Source organism: Juglans microcarpa x Juglans regia, chromosome 1S (assembly GCF_004785595.1).
Source record: "Juglans microcarpa x Juglans regia isolate MS1-56 chromosome 1S, Jm3101_v1.0, whole genome shotgun sequence".
In the NCBI taxonomy this organism is placed as follows: Eukaryota; Viridiplantae; Streptophyta; class Magnoliopsida; order Fagales; family Juglandaceae; genus Juglans; species Juglans microcarpa x Juglans regia.
The window spans coordinates 26,158,285-26,177,525 of record NC_054595.1 but is presented as its reverse complement, the minus strand read 5'-3'; the positions used below and the strand labels follow the sequence as shown (position 1 = coordinate 26,177,525).

The 19,241-nt window shown below is 35.5% G+C and overlaps 3 protein-coding genes across 7 annotated transcripts; 1 reads left to right on the top strand and 2 right to left on the bottom strand.

The window, feature by feature from the left end:
- Positions 1–65: 65 nt before the first annotated feature.
- Positions 66–7,964, bottom strand: LOC121247766 (protein MLN51 homolog). Of its 3 annotated transcripts, none has more exons than XM_041146202.1 (12): positions 7,073–7,964; positions 4,774–4,876; positions 4,472–4,668; positions 3,523–4,376; positions 3,003–3,114; positions 2,125–2,244; positions 1,666–1,721; positions 1,505–1,550; positions 1,304–1,374; positions 1,148–1,226; positions 550–638; positions 66–467 (listed from the first exon to the last, which is right to left on the bottom strand). In XM_041146202.1, the coding sequence occupies exons 1-9, from the start codon at positions 7,618–7,620 to the stop codon at positions 1,347–1,349; spliced, it is 2,064 nt and encodes a 687-aa protein (XP_041002136.1). In that variant the 5' UTR covers positions 7,621–7,964; the 3' UTR covers positions 66–467; positions 550–638; positions 1,148–1,226; positions 1,304–1,346. The 3 variants fall into 3 exon arrangements, with proteins under 3 accessions (XP_041002136.1, XP_041002137.1, XP_041002135.1); XM_041146203.1 differs by having other exon boundaries at positions 1,148–1,374; positions 3,523–3,844; positions 3,920–4,376; XM_041146201.1 differs by having other exon boundaries at positions 1,148–1,374.
- A 5,036-nt stretch (positions 7,965–13,000) lies between these two features.
- LOC121247778 (thionin-like protein 2) lies at positions 13,001–13,901 on the top strand. The gene is made up of 2 exons (XM_041146223.1): positions 13,001–13,559; positions 13,646–13,901. The coding sequence occupies exons 1-2, from the start codon at positions 13,265–13,267 to the stop codon at positions 13,726–13,728; spliced, it is 378 nt and encodes a 125-aa protein (XP_041002157.1). The 5' UTR covers positions 13,001–13,264; the 3' UTR covers positions 13,729–13,901.
- Positions 13,902–14,730: 829 nt separating this feature from the next.
- Positions 14,731–19,046, bottom strand: LOC121247770 (nuclear pore complex protein NUP50A-like). 3 transcript variants are annotated; one of them, XM_041146208.1, is made up of 2 exons: positions 18,654–19,046; positions 14,731–16,353 (listed from the first exon to the last, which is right to left on the bottom strand). In XM_041146208.1, exon 2 carries the CDS (start codon positions 16,284–16,286, stop codon positions 15,063–15,065), a length of 1,224 nt encoding a protein of 407 aa, XP_041002142.1. In that variant the 5' UTR covers positions 16,287–16,353; positions 18,654–19,046; the 3' UTR covers positions 14,731–15,062. The 3 variants fall into 3 exon arrangements, with proteins under 3 accessions (XP_041002142.1, XP_041002144.1, XP_041002143.1); XM_041146210.1 differs by having other exon boundaries at positions 18,546–18,989; XM_041146209.1 differs by lacking the exon at positions 18,654–19,046 and adding an exon at positions 17,633–17,824.
- Between the last annotated feature and the right edge of the window lie 195 nt (positions 19,047–19,241).

The window sequence follows — 19,241 nt, the reverse complement described above, 5'->3', positions numbered from 1 at the left end:
CATTGTAGATTTGCATGTCAAATAGCTTGCCCCCACAAAGCTAGAAGCAAATAAAATTAGGCCAATAGAACAAATCATAGCCAAGCGTTGTATTGCCTAGAGAGACATCAGTTATCACAAATAATAGTCGGCTAAAACATCAGTAACCCACCACCCATTACATCAAATACTAAACACCAGCCTGACACTCCCATGGTGTACTCTTTAAGACTCTTAGCTGCAACATTGCCAGCAACTATCCTCTAATGGAGAAAATCCCATTCGTCTAAGGTCCTCTCAAAATAATTGTTATTTGTCACGAAGAAACAAATTTAAACCCACACCCTTTAAATAAATAGAAAAAATTAACGCCACTGATCAAACAGCTGCTCCACAATAGATCTTGTTCTTTTTGCCTTTCTCTATATCTTTGGAAGCCACCCTACATTTCTCACAAGCTTCACTAAAAAACCAAACCATAAGAAAACCTGAAAGCAATAATAACAAGACATTATCACAATTTCATCCAATGCCAACTAGCGAGACTATAAGTTTAGTGATTATCATTACCGCACTTTTAAACAAGGAACTGCCACCCGTCAAGCCGCAATATTCTCAAGTTATTTAGTGCAGCATGAGCAGGTGTTTGCCATATATAACTACAACAAAAAGGGAGAGAGAGAAGAGGGTCAGCACAGAGACAAAAATAGTAACGCAGGTGCAATTAACATGTAGAAAATTAATCACAATGACAAAGTAAAAAAAAGCAGGTAGAAATAATCGATTATTACTTTAATCACACGATGATCAACTCTAAAATACGATCAGATCGAATCATGATTTTGATCCTAATGGCCTTGCCCATAATGCAGAGAATTAAAGAGAAAGGGGTAAAGGAGGAGAAGGGTAGTATACCATGAAACGCACAGTTGAAGTCTCAGATTTGAGTTATATTACTGAATAACCATGTAACGTGTTGAAAAGAGTACAAAATCTCAGGATATTAGCACAGCAAACTTTTAAATTCATCTTTTAATACCCAAGAACACAAAATATGAATTTTATAAAATAAAGATTATCTCGAAATAAAATGCATTAATTTTTTTATAAGTATAATAAATGACTAGAAAGAAAAATAAAATGCATTAATTACAGCAAGATTGATTACCTAAAATGTCATGGAACCCATTGCGGCCCAAAGTGCCCTAAAACAAAAGCTAGAGATCACATAGGGCCTGGAGAAAGGCCTGCAGCACCAAGCAATCACAACTCAGATTTTTGCAGCACCCAAAGGACAGAAAAGCTCTATTGGGTGATAGTAAACCTTTATCTGCTTATTAAAACCTGCTCCATAGTATCTATGTACTTCACTGGCCAAAGCTCATCTCCGAGTATCTGCAAGGACAGGAAAGGAAAACTAAAAGATTTTAAGAGGCAACACAAGAGATCATGTTCCTCCACTCCACCCTAACCAGAGTGGATGTGGCAAAGACATTTGGCAGCAAAAACAAGTATTCCAACTTGCCTCCGAGGCTTATTTTGTCGCTGCCCAAATTCATCATTCCCAGGTTCTGCAGGGTAACAAGTTACATTGACAACAAATTATATTAAAAAAAATAATGATATATTTAGGAATTAGTGATGACACCAAAGTGCAAGGCTACAGAGTTGATGAAAATATCTTACCAGGCCTCTGTGAAGGCTTCCATTCCTTATTGGTTTTGTTCAAATTATTTTCTTGGCTACAAAGGAACCAAAAAATACAATATAAGAACACTGCAATGCTGTTGGAACGATTACATTAGTCAATAGCAGCATGATCAAAGTATCAACTTTCATAAAATGTGTACAATGGCCATATGCCAAACAAGTAGTCATGATAGAGTCACAGTATTGACCATATCTCTGCCAGACAACATTTTTTTTAAAGATATCTCCACCACAACATTCAAGTATCTTCAAGTATCTCCACCAGACAACATTCAACTAACAAGCTAGCATTAGAAACTAAAGGAAATATAACCATATAGAAACGCCTCAAATTACACTTCAACAAACACAAATTACCAGGTTAAACAAAACAAAACATTGATACCATCTCTGATCATTGTAAATAATCAAGCACATGGAAAACATGCTACCAACCTTGAAGCACCCGTTGCAGATGTCTGTCCTGTGGGGCGAGCATGATAAGCACCATCAACAACATAGGGTGAACAATATGTGGCCCCTAAAGCTCCTGCTGCACCCGCCAAAACCGGGAGCCTGAAGAACATAAAAATGATCATCACTCTTACCCTTCCAAAATATTTTTTTTATATAGGTAATCAATAAGGCCTTGTTTGGATTCAAGAACTATCTCAACTTATCTCATTTAATCATTACAACTTTCCCAAACTCCCACACGAAATACAATAAACAATTCAATTTTTTCAAATCCCAAAATAAAAATTATATTAAAAAATTATATTCTAACAATATTTTATTCAACTTTCAACTCTCATCTCATCTCATTTCAACTCAACTCACTATCAAAACCTCCCCTAAGTCTTATTCATAATATATTAGGCATAGCCAAGTACACGGGATGCATACATGAGTAATAACTAACTAGGATTTACAACCGAAATAAGAAACTCATGGACACATTAAAATCTACTGCCCCCACCCAAAAGAACACAGTTTTAAAAAAGAAAGCTTTCAACTCATCCGTTGTCCGCTCACGATCTTCAAAACTTCTATCATTTCTCTAGCCTCCAAAAGCGATCAGTTTCTTGTTTAAACATCTCCTTTCAGTTGTAAAATAGAAGGGATTTCCAAAAGCTAATCCATAAGTTTCACTTCATCAGGATGCATATTTCCTACTCCAAAGGATTTTTTTTATATAGGTAATACTTCAAAGAACTTTTAATTAGCCATTAATTAATATTATAATAAATCATGTCCACAGAACACAGAAGATCCAAAGAAGACAAGACGACTCACAGAAGAAACTGCAGATTATAACGAAAGGGTTAACATACCATGTCATCTCAGAATTTCCCAAACCAAGTTGTGGCTGAACATAACCAGGGAACGCCATGCCAACAGCAGGAACTCCAATACCACCAGGATGCTGGCCTCCAAATTGCATAACTGCACATAAACCAAACCAGATAAGAACAAGAATTAAGTAGGACAAAGAAAGGAAAAAACAAATATACAAGGATTCCATAAACTCTGCAGTAACATACATGTACATAAATGTAAAGCTGTTCCACTTATCAAAAAATGTAAAGCTGTTCCCAATGCCTCACAAAACCATGGCATGATAAGTAGGTACAAAAAATTTAGTTACTAATCCACATCCAACAAATAATTTTAAAACTACCTACACAATTTAATAACTAATATATGATAAAAAAAAATACACTTTTAACACTTGAGTGTATCCAAAAACAGCAATCCAAAAATGAGTGTTCCTTGTATAACATTCCAGAGATTTTTTTATTGTCTGGCCTTTTTTTCCCTTAATAATTGAGGATGAGATCCAAGAAACTTCACCTGGCAAAAATGCTGGAGCCCCGGGGAGGTTTTGATCACCATGACCAACTGCCATGCTCCCAGTAGCTCCCATAACCTGAGCCCCACCGTACACAACAGATCCCCTCCCAGTACTTTGAGCATTGACTTTTCCATTTCCAACCAATGCAACTTTGGATTTACTTGATTCTGAAGGAGATTCAGCTTCTCTGGGTTCATAAGAACTTATTGAAAGACCTGTTTTTGGTGGGGAGGATGCTTGAGAACCACTCCCAGGACGCTGGCTTGCCTGCTGTGCAGGAGCTTGCACAGAAGGCTGAACTCTGCTCTGAGCAGGACTTCTCTGAAGAGCATGGAAATTCTTTGAAGGAGAAACTCTATTGACTTGGTTATGAGGAGGAGCGGGTTGATAACTCACCTGTCCTGCAATAGCTAAACCCCTTCCCGGAGGCCTGGTTGGAGGATATTGAGTAACACTAAGGAAGGAAGATCCAGAAAGCGGAATTTGCAAATTAGTCATAGGCTTTCCAGCACCTGGATTGATGGACTCATCGATAAAAAGCTTGTCCATGCCAACAGATTCAGCAATGTTCTTCCCTCGACGCGATGCATTTGCTTGTTGGACAGAAGAACCATCATCCTTAACAGTTGGGTGAAAACTCCTGTTGGAACTACCAGCTTGTACATCTCTTTTATGCATCAGAGTGATGTCTTTATTGGAAGATCCTGAAGGGTAAAATGGAGGAGAAGCAGAATTCAAACTTGATGCGAACACTTGCCTCCTAGCAGGAACAGATTCAGATTCCACACTTGACACAGGCATGAAAGCTCTCCCAGAATTAGCATGTGACGTTTTCTCAGGAGGCTTCCCAGATCTGAAACATCAGCAAACATAACAAATTTTATGCATAACCTGATGAGATGTGAGAAAACATTGACTGAAAGCCATTGAGGTCAATGTTATACTTACTGTTTTCGTTCAGTTGGTCGTGCCTGACTTTTGTTTTTAAATGTGGGTTCAAATCGTCTGGGCCCTCTTCCTCTCACACTCTTAGGTGCTTGGCTTTGGTTGTTATACACTTTAGACCTACTCCCTCTTGGGTACCCTCGGTCAATACTTTGATTTTTGCCACGACCTCGATAATGACCCTTAGAATTTATCCGACCCTAGTATAATTTTAAAATCATGCATCAGAAAGGCAAAAGAAACCAGGGGGAGGAACAATTAAAATAGTATCCATCAGGAAGATCACAAGTTTTTAACACCATCACCTCTTCATAATGCCTTTCCTGAAAAGTCAGCTCCTCAAACTTATCATGCCCCCATTTTCGGTCATCTTGCAACTCCCACAACCTCCTTCCACCATGTGTGCGCCTGACAAAGCAATAACAGAGTTAAGGCATTGGTTACCATGAATGGCCTAGATCACAAAGGCGAACCATTAAAAAACAAAAACAGGATAATAGTTTATCTGAACTGTAAGGGGATACTTGGCGAATGAGATGAGATGAGAATTTTGTAAATAGTAGTAAGATGATTTGTGAATAGTAGTGAGATAATTTGAGTTAAGTACTTATTGGGTTTTGCGAAATGAGAGAGAAAAAGTTGAATAAAAAATATTATAAAATTCAAATATTGTTAGAATATTATTTTTTAATATTATTTTTGTTTTGGGATTTGAAAAGACTAATTGTTTTTTGTTTTTTTATTTGAAAGTTTGGGAAAAATGTAATGATTAGTTTGAAAAAATTGTAATTATTAATTTGAAAGTATTTGCATTTAAATGATGTTTGGGAAAGAAATGAGATGGGATGAGATAAAATGAAAAACTTTGCCAAACATTCCCTAAAGCATACTTTCATATTTGTCTCTCCAATATCACTTGATAGAAACCAGGGTAGGGGAAGGAATTAGAGGTGAGACCGACTTAGTCGAAGTCGGATTCCCCTAAATCCGAATCCGACTCCGACTTGTCGGATCGGAGTTGGATATGGACTTTCAGCTTTGAGCTTCTTTTTTTTAGGTTCATATTTAGCCCATTTAAAAAAGAATTTTTTGTGAGCTTTCAAATTTCAATTTAATTAAAAACTAAAATTAAATCATTCACTGCTAATTTACTTCTATACTAATATTTAACTTATTTTTATAATAGACTCATATTATAGTGTTACATGCTATTATATTATACTAGTGACTGACTTATTTATAACTTATTTCTACACTAGACTTATTTCTAGCGTCTAATTACATGTTATTATATTTTAACAAATTGGTATTGTGTTATTAACTTATTATACTAGACTTATTAGTTATTTCTAGACTAGTGTCTAATTTATTTATATACAAGACTTATAGTATAGTGTCTAATTACACGTTATTATACATTAGTATTACATGTTATTATACTAATGTCTAACTTATTTTTAACTTAATTATATACTAGTGTCTCATTTCCATGTTACTATATGTGATATCCTTTATGATAAGGATAAGGGTAAGTGGTGTATGAGATTTCACATTGCTTGAGAAGGAGAAGTTCTTGCTCTTTATAAGGTTCCAATGGGGCTCCAATTGTATCTAGTCCTTTTGGAGTATAGGTCATGTGGTTTGGGCCTTTCATTGGGGAGTTACATTATACTTTAGTCAATTAGTATGTGTTATTAACTTATTATACCAGACTTATTTAAATGCTAGCATCTAACTTATTTCTATACTTGATTATGTATGGTAGTAAAACTATGACATTTAAATATACTAAACTATCATTAGTCTATTTATATTATAGTATAATTATATTATTTTATAATAATTAGCTCATACTAGTACATTATTGAATTTAGCTATATCGGTTCTAGTTATATAACTATACTAGTATATATGATAAATATATAGATAAATACATATTTTTATAACATATGTACAATATCGGAGTCAGAGGGTAAAGTCGGAGTCGGATTGGATCAGAGTCGGTCCAGCGACTCCGACTCCGACTGAAAATTAAAAAAGAAATCAGAGTCGTAGCGGAGCCGGATTCAGAGTGGGAATCGGATTTTTGCTCAACCCTAGCAGGAATTCAGTAGGCATCAAATACAACTGGGTGCTTAATCCACCCAGAAAATGCAACTGGGTATGAGTACAACAAGATGAATTCGCACTTTTTAGGTAAGTGTCTTTCAATAGTCAAGCTATAATTTCTTTAGGATTATGGAACAATCAACATTCAAATATATTGCATATTCACAATAACTAATTTGAGGTTCATTTAACATACCCCAAATGGTAGCACAAAAGTCCCTCAAACTACAACTCAATCTTAAACTAATCCAATATTTGAACTCATGATATAATCTATCACCACTGAAAGATTTTTTTAACTATTAAAACAAGCTTACATCTTCATTCTGACAACTTGTTTTCGCCTAAATGCCAATTCAACGTCAATACCAAAAATATAAAACTGTTATAGATCAAGGCCAATGCAAATTAAACCTAGACTCCAAACATATTCCAATACGTTATAGAAAAAGATCATGCCTGAGCCGATAATATGAGCCCAAAACCAAAATATACCTGGGTCGACCACCGGCATTGTCCCTAAACCGATCATCATGCATATAGAAAGCCCCGGCAGTGGGCACCGCAAAGGGCTCATTCTCCTTCTTCTCCTCCCCCTCACCCCGATCCTCTCCCTGCACCTCTGCCAAATCGTCCGCAGACATCCTCTCATCACTGTGCGCTTCGTTAACATTCAACCTTGAAACCACTAACTCGTCCCCACCACCAACACGTGTCTCTCCTTCAATCCTTCTGTCCCCATATAACTCCTCTTCTTCTTCCCCTGCATCCCCATCCAGCTCAACCTCCCCTTCTTCATCTTCTTCGTCTTCCTGTTCTTCTTCCTCATCTAGTTCTTCATCATCCTCGTACTCCGCGACCCCGCCCTGGCCGTCCGATTCGTCCGAATGAGTCACAACCCTCCTGTCCATCCTCGGCTTCTCTCTCCCCCCTCCTTCGCCTTCCTCGTCATCACTTGCTTCTCGCCTCCGCATCGCCAGCGACCGTTTCACTTCCTCTGGATCGCTCTCATACTCTAACTCTTCTTCACCCGCCGTAGCCATCAATTCCTTCCAAAAAAAACCCTAAAAATCTTTTCTCGGAAATCAAAACACCAATCTCAGAAAACGATAAATCAATCGATACCAGAAAAAGCCCTGAAATCCCCCTAAAATCCCTGTACAACCGAAACAGCTGATAAAAAACTCTCCGGCAATCCAAACGAGCAGAAGCCCTAGCCAACTCACTCGAGAACCAAACACCAATTAGATAAAATCTTGTGAAAAAGAAGTCCCTAGAAGCCCAAAAAAATGAAAAATAATAGATTACTGGGATCTCAAGGGTAGCGTCCGTGAAACCCTAGATTTTGAGAGGATTTTTGGATTTCCGGTTATGTCGTCAGCAATTGAAGGAGCCTTTTGTAAAATATTGGGTATTATTAATAAATAATAATTTGTTTTATATTTTTTAAGATAAGATCTATTTTTTTATAAAAATTTATATAAAATTTATCTATTTAAAATTTATATAAATTATTTTTCATTGAATGAGAGGTTTTTGGACGGGAGCTTTTCGTTTGATTTTTAAATCTCAATTCATTTTATTTTATTATTATAATTTTTTAAAATTTTAATATAAAATATAATAAATAATTTAAATTTTTTAAATTTTAAAATAATAATAAATTAAAATATAATATTTGATATTTTATCATACCAATTTAATTTAACATTCAAATACGACTATTCGTGAAGTGCATATCTTACTTTAGAGGGATATATTTTGAAAGAGTAACACTAAAGGTGTGTGTGGATGTTGAAGTGAGTTGAGTTGAGTTGTGATGATAAAATATTATTAGAATATTATTTTTTAATATTATTATTATTTTAAAATTTGAAAAAATTGAATTATTTATTATATTTTATTTTGAGATTTGAAAAAGATGTAATGATGAGTTGAGGTGAGTTTGGTAACCAAACGCACTCTAAAGTGTCGCTTGCAACTTACTGTTGTAAGTGACCGCTAATGTAAAATTAATATTTTTTTATCTAATTTTCTTATTTACATTTTTTCTTATTTTTAAATATTTTAAAAATATATATCAATATATTTAAAATTATTTTTTTAATCTAAAAAATATAGCAGAGGCTAGTTTTATCTATTTTCAAAAGTAAAATTCATGAGAGGGTGTTTGGGATTGGTCAGAATCTATCATTTTTCTTTTTCTAGATTCTGATATCGTCACTCGTCACTCGTCACTCGTTCAACGGTCAAAGTTAAGGTGAATCCGAAGCCTGTATCAACAACCAATGAATTCATGCCATGTAAGCATTAATAAAAAAAACTAACGTTGCGATCCCAAGTTCACCCGCTTTGCTTTGCATTAGACAGTACAACTGGCAAGGATGTAACAAAGATAATGACAAGTAACCAATATAATATGTACATATAATGAAAGGCCCACCTGACCAATATATGGATCAAAACTGTTACGTACAGTCGCTCTATATAAACGGCAAGCAAACGGTTTTAAAAAAAAATATATATATATATAAAGGAAATAAAAAACCAAAATAAAAATAGAAGAGAAACATAAAGAGGTCGTCTTCTTTGTTGTTTTCATTGGGGGTATCTTCATTTCCTCGTCAATAGCAACAAAAATTAACTCCAGGTAGTTGATATTCCCAAGAAGAAGATCAAGGCTGAAATCAGAATACAGAAGAATTAGTTAGCTTGTCTGTCCATTGTAGCCGCCAACAAGAATACATCACATTTATACTTCACCTTCCCGTTTCTTATTCTTCTCCCTCACTCCCTCATTTTCCATCCCTCTCTGCGTTTCCATTCCTCCCTCCCTTAAAGTTGAAATCCACTTGAATCGCCTCCCTCCCTCAAAGCGCCTCCATCCCTTGAAGCCTCCCAACAAGAAACCAAAAAATTATACTCCGACAAACAAAAATTAAACAAACAAATAAAAAAACAAACAAACAAACAAATTCCCCCCACACAACCGTAGTCTTCCTTGTATGAGAAAAAAACCCCCAAACAAAGGATTGAAGATATTACAATCTTCTTCAAATTATATCTACATTAACAGCTCCAACAATAGAAATTGCATATTTTTACCAAATTAAAGAACAAGGCTACTCGAACATTCGCATCTACATCCAATACTTTTCGATGAGGTCTACAAATTTCAAATTCAGTTGAGAAACCCAACAACAAAAAATCGATTCTAATTAACACAAATCAAGAAAAAGATCTACATCCAAGAAATAAAAAATAAACAGAAAAAAATTCAACACAACCATCGTCTTCGTTTAGGCGAAGCTCCTCTTCTTTGTTTACCCTTGCTGTTATTGTTGGTGTTCACTGCGCTGAGAGAATGGACACAGTGAGAGTATCTGGCCGAGGGGTAGAGAAAAAGAAAATGAGAATGAGAAACTGATAGGGTAGATAGAGAAATCGGGGTAGGGATAGAAAGAGACCATATTGAGAAAGAGAGGAAGAAATAGAGATAGAAACACAATGAGATATGTAGGCTAGTTTGGTAATGGAAAGAGAGAGAAAATGAGAAACAAAGAGAGAGAAGGACGGCATAATAGAGAAGAAGAAGAGAGGAATGGAAATGCAGAGAGGGAGATGGAAACTGAGGGAAGGAGTAAAGGAGAGTTCGTGTTGGGGGCAAAACGGTACGTTTCAATTTTTTTGCCATGTCAGCGGTGCTTACCCGACGCTTACTCCAGGCGACTGAATTTAGACTTTTTCATATACGGATATAGTGAAAAGCCCACCTAACCAATATAATGACATGTAAAGTGTAAATAACTCGGCCCAACAATGACCACAGTCCAAATTGGAAGTACCTAATCCAAGATGAGCATATTTTTGCAGAGCATTGCTTGCCCCATGGCTATAGTTTCATATTTTTTGAGGAATAATACTAGATATAGTGATGAGTTGTATAAGTGTCGCGCACTCATTTAGAAAAATAGTGAGATTTACCGTTAAAAAATTAATTTTTTTTCATGTGGATCTCATATATATTCACATTTTTCAAAATGAGTGCGCACTTGCATATTTTATGAATGCAAATATTATTTCTGTTTTTTGAAAGCTATAAATCGTTTGGATGGTGAGAACACATCACTACTATTTATTATTTTATCATTACTTTTTACTACTATTTAATATTTTTTTTCATTACTTTTTCACTACTATTTACAGAATATGATCACCTTATTATCTAAACACAACTAATCTATTTATATTAAATTTTAGGAGAATCTAATTATAAATTGTGTGGCTGGGCCCAATAAAAATGCCATAAATGACCTACTCTAATTATAAATTGTGTGGCTGGGCCCAATAAAAATGTCATAAATGACCTAACAAAACCCACCAGATCGGTGAGTATAAGGAAAAGTCTACTATGCCTCCCAAATTTTACCGTTCGGTTTGACTTCTTGATTTTTTTTTTTAACCGAATGATGAAAAAAGTGATTTTAAATATATTGATGTATTTTTTTAATTTTTTAAAAATATTTAAATATATTAAAAAAATGTGAATAGAAAAATAAAAAAAAAATTAATTTTATAATTAACGGTAACGTCGAGAGGTGCTACTTGGGCGGCAGAGTAGCACCGCTCATGAGCATAATGCCATGAACATAGTAGAAAGGCAAGTTTGGTGGCAATTATGGCAATGAAGTAAATAATCTAAACTATAGAATTTTTTATAATATATTTAGAGTTTTTGTTTTTAACGTGTGATATTTAAAATTACGTTTCATATATCATTTATTTAAATGACATCCATATAAAATATGACATGTAACAAGTACAATTAAATATAATAAAATTATTGGATCAAGTCAAGAGAATCAAGTTATTAATTCTTCTACGTTGTGATAGCAATTACATTAAAATATTTAAGAAAAATTTATAAAAAAATTATTTCTCCACATGTAAATTATTGATATATTAAAAATTATAAAATTTAAAATTTAAACTTAATTTCAAAAAAAAATTAATAAAATAATCTTACAAATAAAAATAGGTCTCAAAATAATTACATTATCGATAATATAAAAATATAAAGGAATCTCGTTGTTTGACGGCTTTACCTTATCTCATGTCTTGCTCTTTTCATGTTCTGGGAAAAAGTGCATCTTGACTTTTATAATTACATTTTTTTTTTAATATTGCTATATAAATTTACAGTTTTATTTATAAAATTTATTTTATTAATTCTTTTTTAAATTCAAATTTTAAATTTTAAATTTTAAAATTTTCAACGTGTCAATAACTGACATATATAAAAATAAATATTTTATAATTTTTTTTAAGTACATTTAACATTTTTTTTTTCTTTTTCCTTCCAATAAACTTTTTTATGATTTCATTGAATTCCTTTAATTCGACACTTCTAATCTGTTGTGAAACAAATTAATAGGATCCTCTACAATTAATCATTCTCACAAGCGGCTGAATTATATTCTAAAGTTAAAATTATTACAAATAACCTTTAATTAAATCGTTAAAATTGGATAAGATACCCCTTTTAAGAATCATGATGAGCCACGACTGAGATGATGACAATAACTCTATATGAATAATAATTTCAATGATTCCATTAGCATTGGGGTTAACTTTTATTAACATGGCATCCATGTCAATGTACACGATTAACACTTGATCGTGATGACGTGATACTGCCATGTTATTTTATAAAATATCTTTTCAGAACTCATCAAAATAGTACTTTCTAAGTTTAAATTACATGTCGATGCATTTCTTTTATGAAAGGAATACAATTACGTATTAGTTAGTATTGAAACGCGTAAGACGTATTGGATAGGAGGATTAGTTAGTAACTTAGCAGGGCACTTCAATACAAATTGCGACTTAAGGTAAAATTTAAGTAAGTCATTCATAATTATAATATAATAAAATATAAATTATTATAAGAAATAATTTTCAAAATTTTTAATAAAATAAGATTTTATTTAAAATCTTTAAATAAAGTTTTTTTTTTTAATTTATATTTAATACAACAGCGTAAAATGAGGCTTCAATGCAAATTTTTTATCTCAATTTTGCAAGTTCTTAAAAAAATATTTAAAATATAAATAATTCATTGTAATTTGTATTAAATATTAGATTTAGTATTATGGGGCATTGCACATATTAAAAAATATAAAATTATTTAAAATTTTATTTAATGAAATGGTTTTTTTTTTCAAATTTTTTTTTTTAAATACCTCATTTTTATTTTTGAGAGCCTTTCATAAGTGAAGGCTTAGGCAATGGCCTAAATGACATTACCATTGAGCCGGCTGGAACTTAGTTTGGAAGATTCTAAGCAAGAAGATAAGATGCTAACTGATTGTGGTTGAGTTGATTAGTTGTAGACTAATATATTAGTAAGTTAGTTACATGTTTGTTTTGAATAGACAGTTGTATGTAAATAGAAGTTAGGTTGGTCAAATTATGCAATTGTCTATTTTAAGCACATTGTACAAAGTCATTTAGGTAAGCAAAGTTCTAGAATTCAGTTATCTGCCATATTTAAGTTCCTCGGTTGGTTCTCCCAATTCATTGAAATACACAACAGACGAGGCATCATTCAACTTAATTGGAAAATCATATTAGTGGGAAGAAGAAGAAGAAGAAGAGGAAGAAGAAGAAGAAGAAGAAGAAAGAGTAATGGAGGAAACGAGACTTAGATCAGTAGCAATTGTGGTGATTTGTTTGATGCTGGGGATGGTTGTGAAGGATTCCACAGCCTACGATAAGCAGAAGTATGAAAGTTGCTTCAGTCTCTGTTGTCTGGATTCCTACCAGCCTCCATTTTCGTGCTCCTTCAAGTGCTTGAAAAAAGGCATGAAGCCCGCATTCACTCGATTTGAATCCGGCAACGAATCAGCGAAGCGCATTGTTTCCTGTAAGGTTCGCTGTGCTGAGTCCAAGTGCTCCAAAATCAGCACCCAAAAACACCCAAGTATCTCTCTCTCTCTCTCTCTCTCCAATAATCTGGTCTTTGTTAAGGTATTTATTTTGTTGTTTTTGCTCTGTTCTATTTCGTAGATGGAGATCAAGTGGGTATTTGTATGGAAAATTGCTCGAAGACTTGCAAGAGTCAGACTCCTCCTCAAGGGCCTAGGAGTTAAGAGTTTGGTTTCTGGTTGTTGTGACGCAAATAATTACACAAGTTAGGAGTGCCCAGAAATCGTATATTATCAAAAGATCTTGTCCTGAATATTGTGAGCTTCAAGCTTAATTTATCATCCATGTATTACCATATACATGGAACTATTTATTTGTTCCTATTTAATTTATTAAATTCATTTCGATTTTATTATGTATATTCTTTTTCTAATTTTGCTTGTCTAATTTTTTTTTTTTTTTTGAGATTTTAGATATTCTCAAACATAAGTGTCTGTAATAAATTTTAAACAAGGGCCAAATGGCGTGATTGACATAACATCTAACCTTCAAAATGGAGATCTGAAGTTCGAAACCCCCTATCCCAACCAAAATAAATAAATAAATTTTAAACAAGGAAGTTTACACAGCTGATATAACTTAATTATTAATGTAATACGTTAGATTTATTTTACAAGAATTTTTTTTTTTTTTTTTTTTTTACAATCTACACTGACGTCAAGCCATGCAAGAACATACGGAAACAAGGAAATAAAAAGTGAACAGATTTTCGAGTATCATAGTACATATGCACGTTACAAACAAACATGCACAAAACATGGTGGACACGCAACTAATATTAAAATTGCTAAAAAAGCGCCAGATACACATGGTCAACAAGCCGAATATTATTTACAACAATCAGAAGTGTTCCCTATTCATCTGTGTGTAATAGCAGTCGTAGTAGTCTGGTATTATGGGGAGAACAAAAGGAAAAACGAAGGACAACCATATTTTACAAGAAATTCTCTTTATGCCTTGGTAAACCATTGGAACGTAGCCTCTGAAAATTGTTTGAATCTAAAGGTACAGATCTGAAACCCAAAGGAGACATACCACAAAGATAAGATGAGATCAAGATCCTTACCACTCGGGTTTCGAGCCAACCCGAGGACTTGACAACCATTAACAATGCCAAAAAAAAGAAGAAGAAGAAGGAAATACAATGAAATCACTCCAATCCAATCAACAAGGCAATCTGGTTATCCACTTTTTGATTTTTGGGAGCAAGAAGATATCCAACATATGATATTACAACTCGAAATATAACCCAGATTTAGGGAACTACATAAATCTGCGACCAACATCAATGTCTTTCAAGCTCAAATTATGCAGTCTGAACCAAGATTTATCCAAAATGACGTCAACAGAATTTCTCCTCACTGAAATTGAACTACAACAAAAAGGAAAAGACTCTGTAAACTCTGCGACAGACGGACTAGGAGTTCCGAATTCTGAATCAACTTCTCTTGCAAGGGGAGAAAGGATTTCCACCCCGTGTACAACAGGGGAGCACCTTTCAATCATCAGAAGCCTTGGGGGAGTTTTCTGGACTCTTCAGAACCGTCGACACCTTACCTTTATGTGCGGTGACAGCAGCTCGAAACTCCTCCACTATGGAACCGTCCTTGAACTTCAAAGCAAATGTAGAAAGACCATCTTTTCCTTCGCTAGCACTATTAATGCAGGCAAAAGTGATGCCTTTCTTCTCCATAGTTGTGAGCTTCATGTCCGGGTAAAGACTAGCATTCAAAATTAACCTGTAATTTCCTCTGGCTCGCATAAGAACTCGGGCTCTTTCAGTCCCAGTTGTGGACATATTAACTTTTAGTTCGCCTTTCCCACGTTCCTTCCAACCGCCATCGACAAATTCGAACAACACTGAATCGGCAGTGAAAACCACTTCCTCGTGTTCTTCCCCAGTCTCAATCGCAACCTCTTGCATTGATGGAAAACCAGTTCCCTCACTCTTCGAAACAGTTGAAGCGCCCGAAGTGCCAAAAATTGAAGAACTTCCATTATTAGAGAGGCCCAGACCAAAAGGATTGTCATCTTTCACTCCAAAAAGAGACACAGAAGCAGTACTGAGTGTTGATCCATCCGTTGAAATAGAACCAAAGGAAAAGGTAGAAGTGGAAATTCCAGTTCCTGCAAGGCCGGTGAAGGCATTTTTGCTGCTCGAAAGCTGTTGGAATGAACTCAAAGGGGTACCTTCCTCACCTGAATTCACGGTTTCGCTTTCAATGTCTTTCTTCTCTTTCTTCTCTTCATTTTCAGAATTTTCTTTTGCCGGTTGTTCATCAGGTCCAGCTGCCTTGATTCCAATATTGCTGTTCTCCTTCTCCACAGCATTCTCCTTATCTGCTGAAGATTCATCCTCTGCCCCATTGATTTTGCTCTCTGACTGCTCAATTTCCTCATCTTTTCCATCTACATCATCTGAAACCGTCTTCACATCAGCAGCCTGTGCTACACTGGTAACAGTTGAGGTTGCATTGGACTCTGTAGGAGGCACTAAATGAATCCCGGCAAATGGATTGGAAGAGGGGGTTGATGTGGTCTGATTTCGACGAACTCTGACAATTCTTCTGGTTGACAGCACCTCCTCACTGGCCCTCTTGAAAGTTCCAGTCTCTTGTTCAGGAGCATCTTCCTCATCATCAAGACCAGCAGTATCTTTAGTGAGTTCCCTTCCAGCGGCCCTCTTTTTTGAAAGAGGAAGGGCATTTTCCGCATCCCCCATTGAAAAATCAAATCAACAAACTAAAACTTCAGAACTGTTGTCACAACAACTTGGGCAAAACTGGTACCTGCAAGTAAGCAGAAATTATTTTTTTTTTTCCTGATGATATTATAAACACACGATGAAATAGACAGAAAATAATTGCAATTTGCCTTGAGGTTCTGTATAATTGCATTGCATGTCCTTACTTCAAATTAGACACTGGTCTCCATTAAATACGAAAACAATATATACCTTAACACCAGTTATCCTCAAGTCACTAAAAACTAAAATTTTAGGCTCAAGACGCTTGCTATTGGATAGCTTTTGAACATTCTCTATACTTTGAGCTTTCGAATTTATATTCTCCCTTGCAACAAGAAAATTTCAGCAAAAAAGTGGAATATATATATATATCAAAGCTTAAAACTACATTTTAAGGGAAAAAAATTTAGTCCCCAAACTGCCACTTCTTTTTCAATAACTACCAAACTAACAAAGTTGTCCCCTCAAACTACAACTCCTACTAAAATTTTCCCCATCTTTTAAAAATTTAACCATTAAGATCATGTAAGGTCTTAGCCGTTAGATCTTACCGAGAGAATAAATTACATCTTACGTTTCAAATTAGAGGGCTAAATGATATCTTTGATAATTTGAAAGTCATTGCAAAAAGAGCGGTAGTTCAAGGGTAGGGTCTAGAACAATTTTTTTTTTTTGCCACAGGGTGTCCGGAACAACTTCCCAACTAATCCCGGGGGTGCACAGGCTCTCGACAAGGAGTTTTCTGCAAGTGCACCTCGGGTAATTCAAGGGGTAAATCTCCCAATTCGATGGTCCCTAAAGATTGCTTGCATCCAGTGGAATTCGAACCTTGGAGGGAGCATACCACCAAGACCAAGGCCTTTACCACTTAAGCCAACACCTAAGGGTTGGTCTAGAACATTTTACTAGCCTCCAAAACCCCGAAAACAGGATCTACAACATTCCCCAGTAGCTTTTGGGAGTATTCAACCCAACTATGGTGTACAAAATCCTTTTTTTTTTTTAAAGTAACTAGGGACTACAAAATCTGCAAAGGAATGATTAATAAAAAAAAATTAATCAGTTCAATCAAACTTCTTTGTGGCACTACGAAGTACCATGCAAATATGATGTAAAATCAGCTACTTATTTTCTTTTACTTTGAAGTACATGTAATTTGAAGTTAAAGAAAGAGAGAGACAAACAAAATAAGGACCTTGAACATATAAACACAGAATTAATGAACCATTCATTCTAGGCTAAACTATATACTTTGTACTCCAAGTTTGAAACAAAGGATCTAAATTTGATATTATTATAGATAAAGTAATCATGCAAATAACCCTTAGAGGTTGGCTCAAGTGGTAAAGGCCTGGAGCTTGGAGGTATGCTGCCTCCAGGTCTAAGGTTTGAATCCCACTGGGTGCAAATAATCTCCATGGGCTATTAGACTGGAGGATTTTCCCCTTGAATTATCCGAGGTGCACTTGCAGGAAACTCCTTATTGAGGACTTGTGCACCCCAGGGATTAGTCGGGACGCTGCTCCCGGACACCCGGTGCCAATAAAAAAAATCATGCAAATGGCATTACTACAAGTCTTATGGACAAGCTGGAAAATAAGGGGCAATGATTGCTAAAGAAAATCCATTTTTTTTATTTCAGTTCTTTTCCCTCGATCATTCTAAAAACCAAATGGAGGCCTTCGTACAAAGATGAGGAATACTTCTTTTTTATTGGCACTAGGTGTCCGGAAGCATCGTCCCAACTAATTCCGGGGCTGCACAGACCCTTGGCAAAGAGTTTTCCGCAAGTGCACTTCAGGTAATTCAAGAGGAAAATTTCCCAGTTCGATGGCCTCTAGAGATTGTTTGCACCCAAGGAGATTTTAACCTTAGAACTAGGGGAGCATACGCCCAACCCAAGGCTTTTACCACTTGACCCAACATCTAAGGGTTCAGAGATGAGGAAAACTTAAAGATGACAAGAAACTACATCCTCTGTATTTCGAAATAGATTCTTCAAATTCTTATGGATGCTGAGTATGAAAACCTAAACCATATAAAACCGAGAACCCAGGGAAAAATAAAAACCCGGGATAATACTGAGGTGAAATGACTCAGAAAGGACAATCTCTAATGCTCCATACATTGCTAAAGAAAGTTACTAAATAGAAAAAAATGTTTAAGTAAAACCATCAGACTGAGTTATTTGGGACCCAACTAACAAAACCCTACATCTATAGAGTCTTAGCTGACCTGGGTTCTCATTTTCTTGCGAAACCAATCACCAGACTACAATCACCAGGTATTTTTCCATCACAAACCCAAACTAATCGAGCATTGGCATATTATTTTTAGTTTTACCCGAGTGAGGAAAAGTCCTCTGTGGCCGCAGATCTCTGGACTCTTGTTCTTTTCCGCAGATCTCTGGACGCGGGGTGGTCGAGAGGGATGAAGAACGCTGCAGAAGAGGGAGGGTGGTCTCGTCGCTCGTCGTTTCGGGGTGGTCTCTTCGCTGCAGAAGAGGGAGGGTGGACTCAGACCAGATGAAGAAGCGGCTGATGGGGAGATGAAACCCAGGGAATGGAGGGGGAGCTGCAGATTTCGAGGGGGAGATGAAGGTCTCGCCGCTGAAGAGGAGAGATGACCTGCTGAAGAGAGGGGGAGGATCGGGGGCGTGAGCGGGGTTTAGGGCAAAACCGATTCACTCGTTAGTGAATCCGGTTTTTCCACGTAGAGTGTGGAGCGTGTGATTGTGAACCGGCTGAGGGGTAGTGTTTTTCAATTCGAATGGAGATGAAAAGTGAAAACGCACGTCCTTTTGTTTTATTTTGCATCAAAACACACGTATTGGTTTAAAAAAAAAAAAAGTCAGAAGCCACATAAGATGTGTAAAGAGTATACTGCTGCAAGAGGCTGATCTATAGTACTACTCCCAATACTCTTATTTTA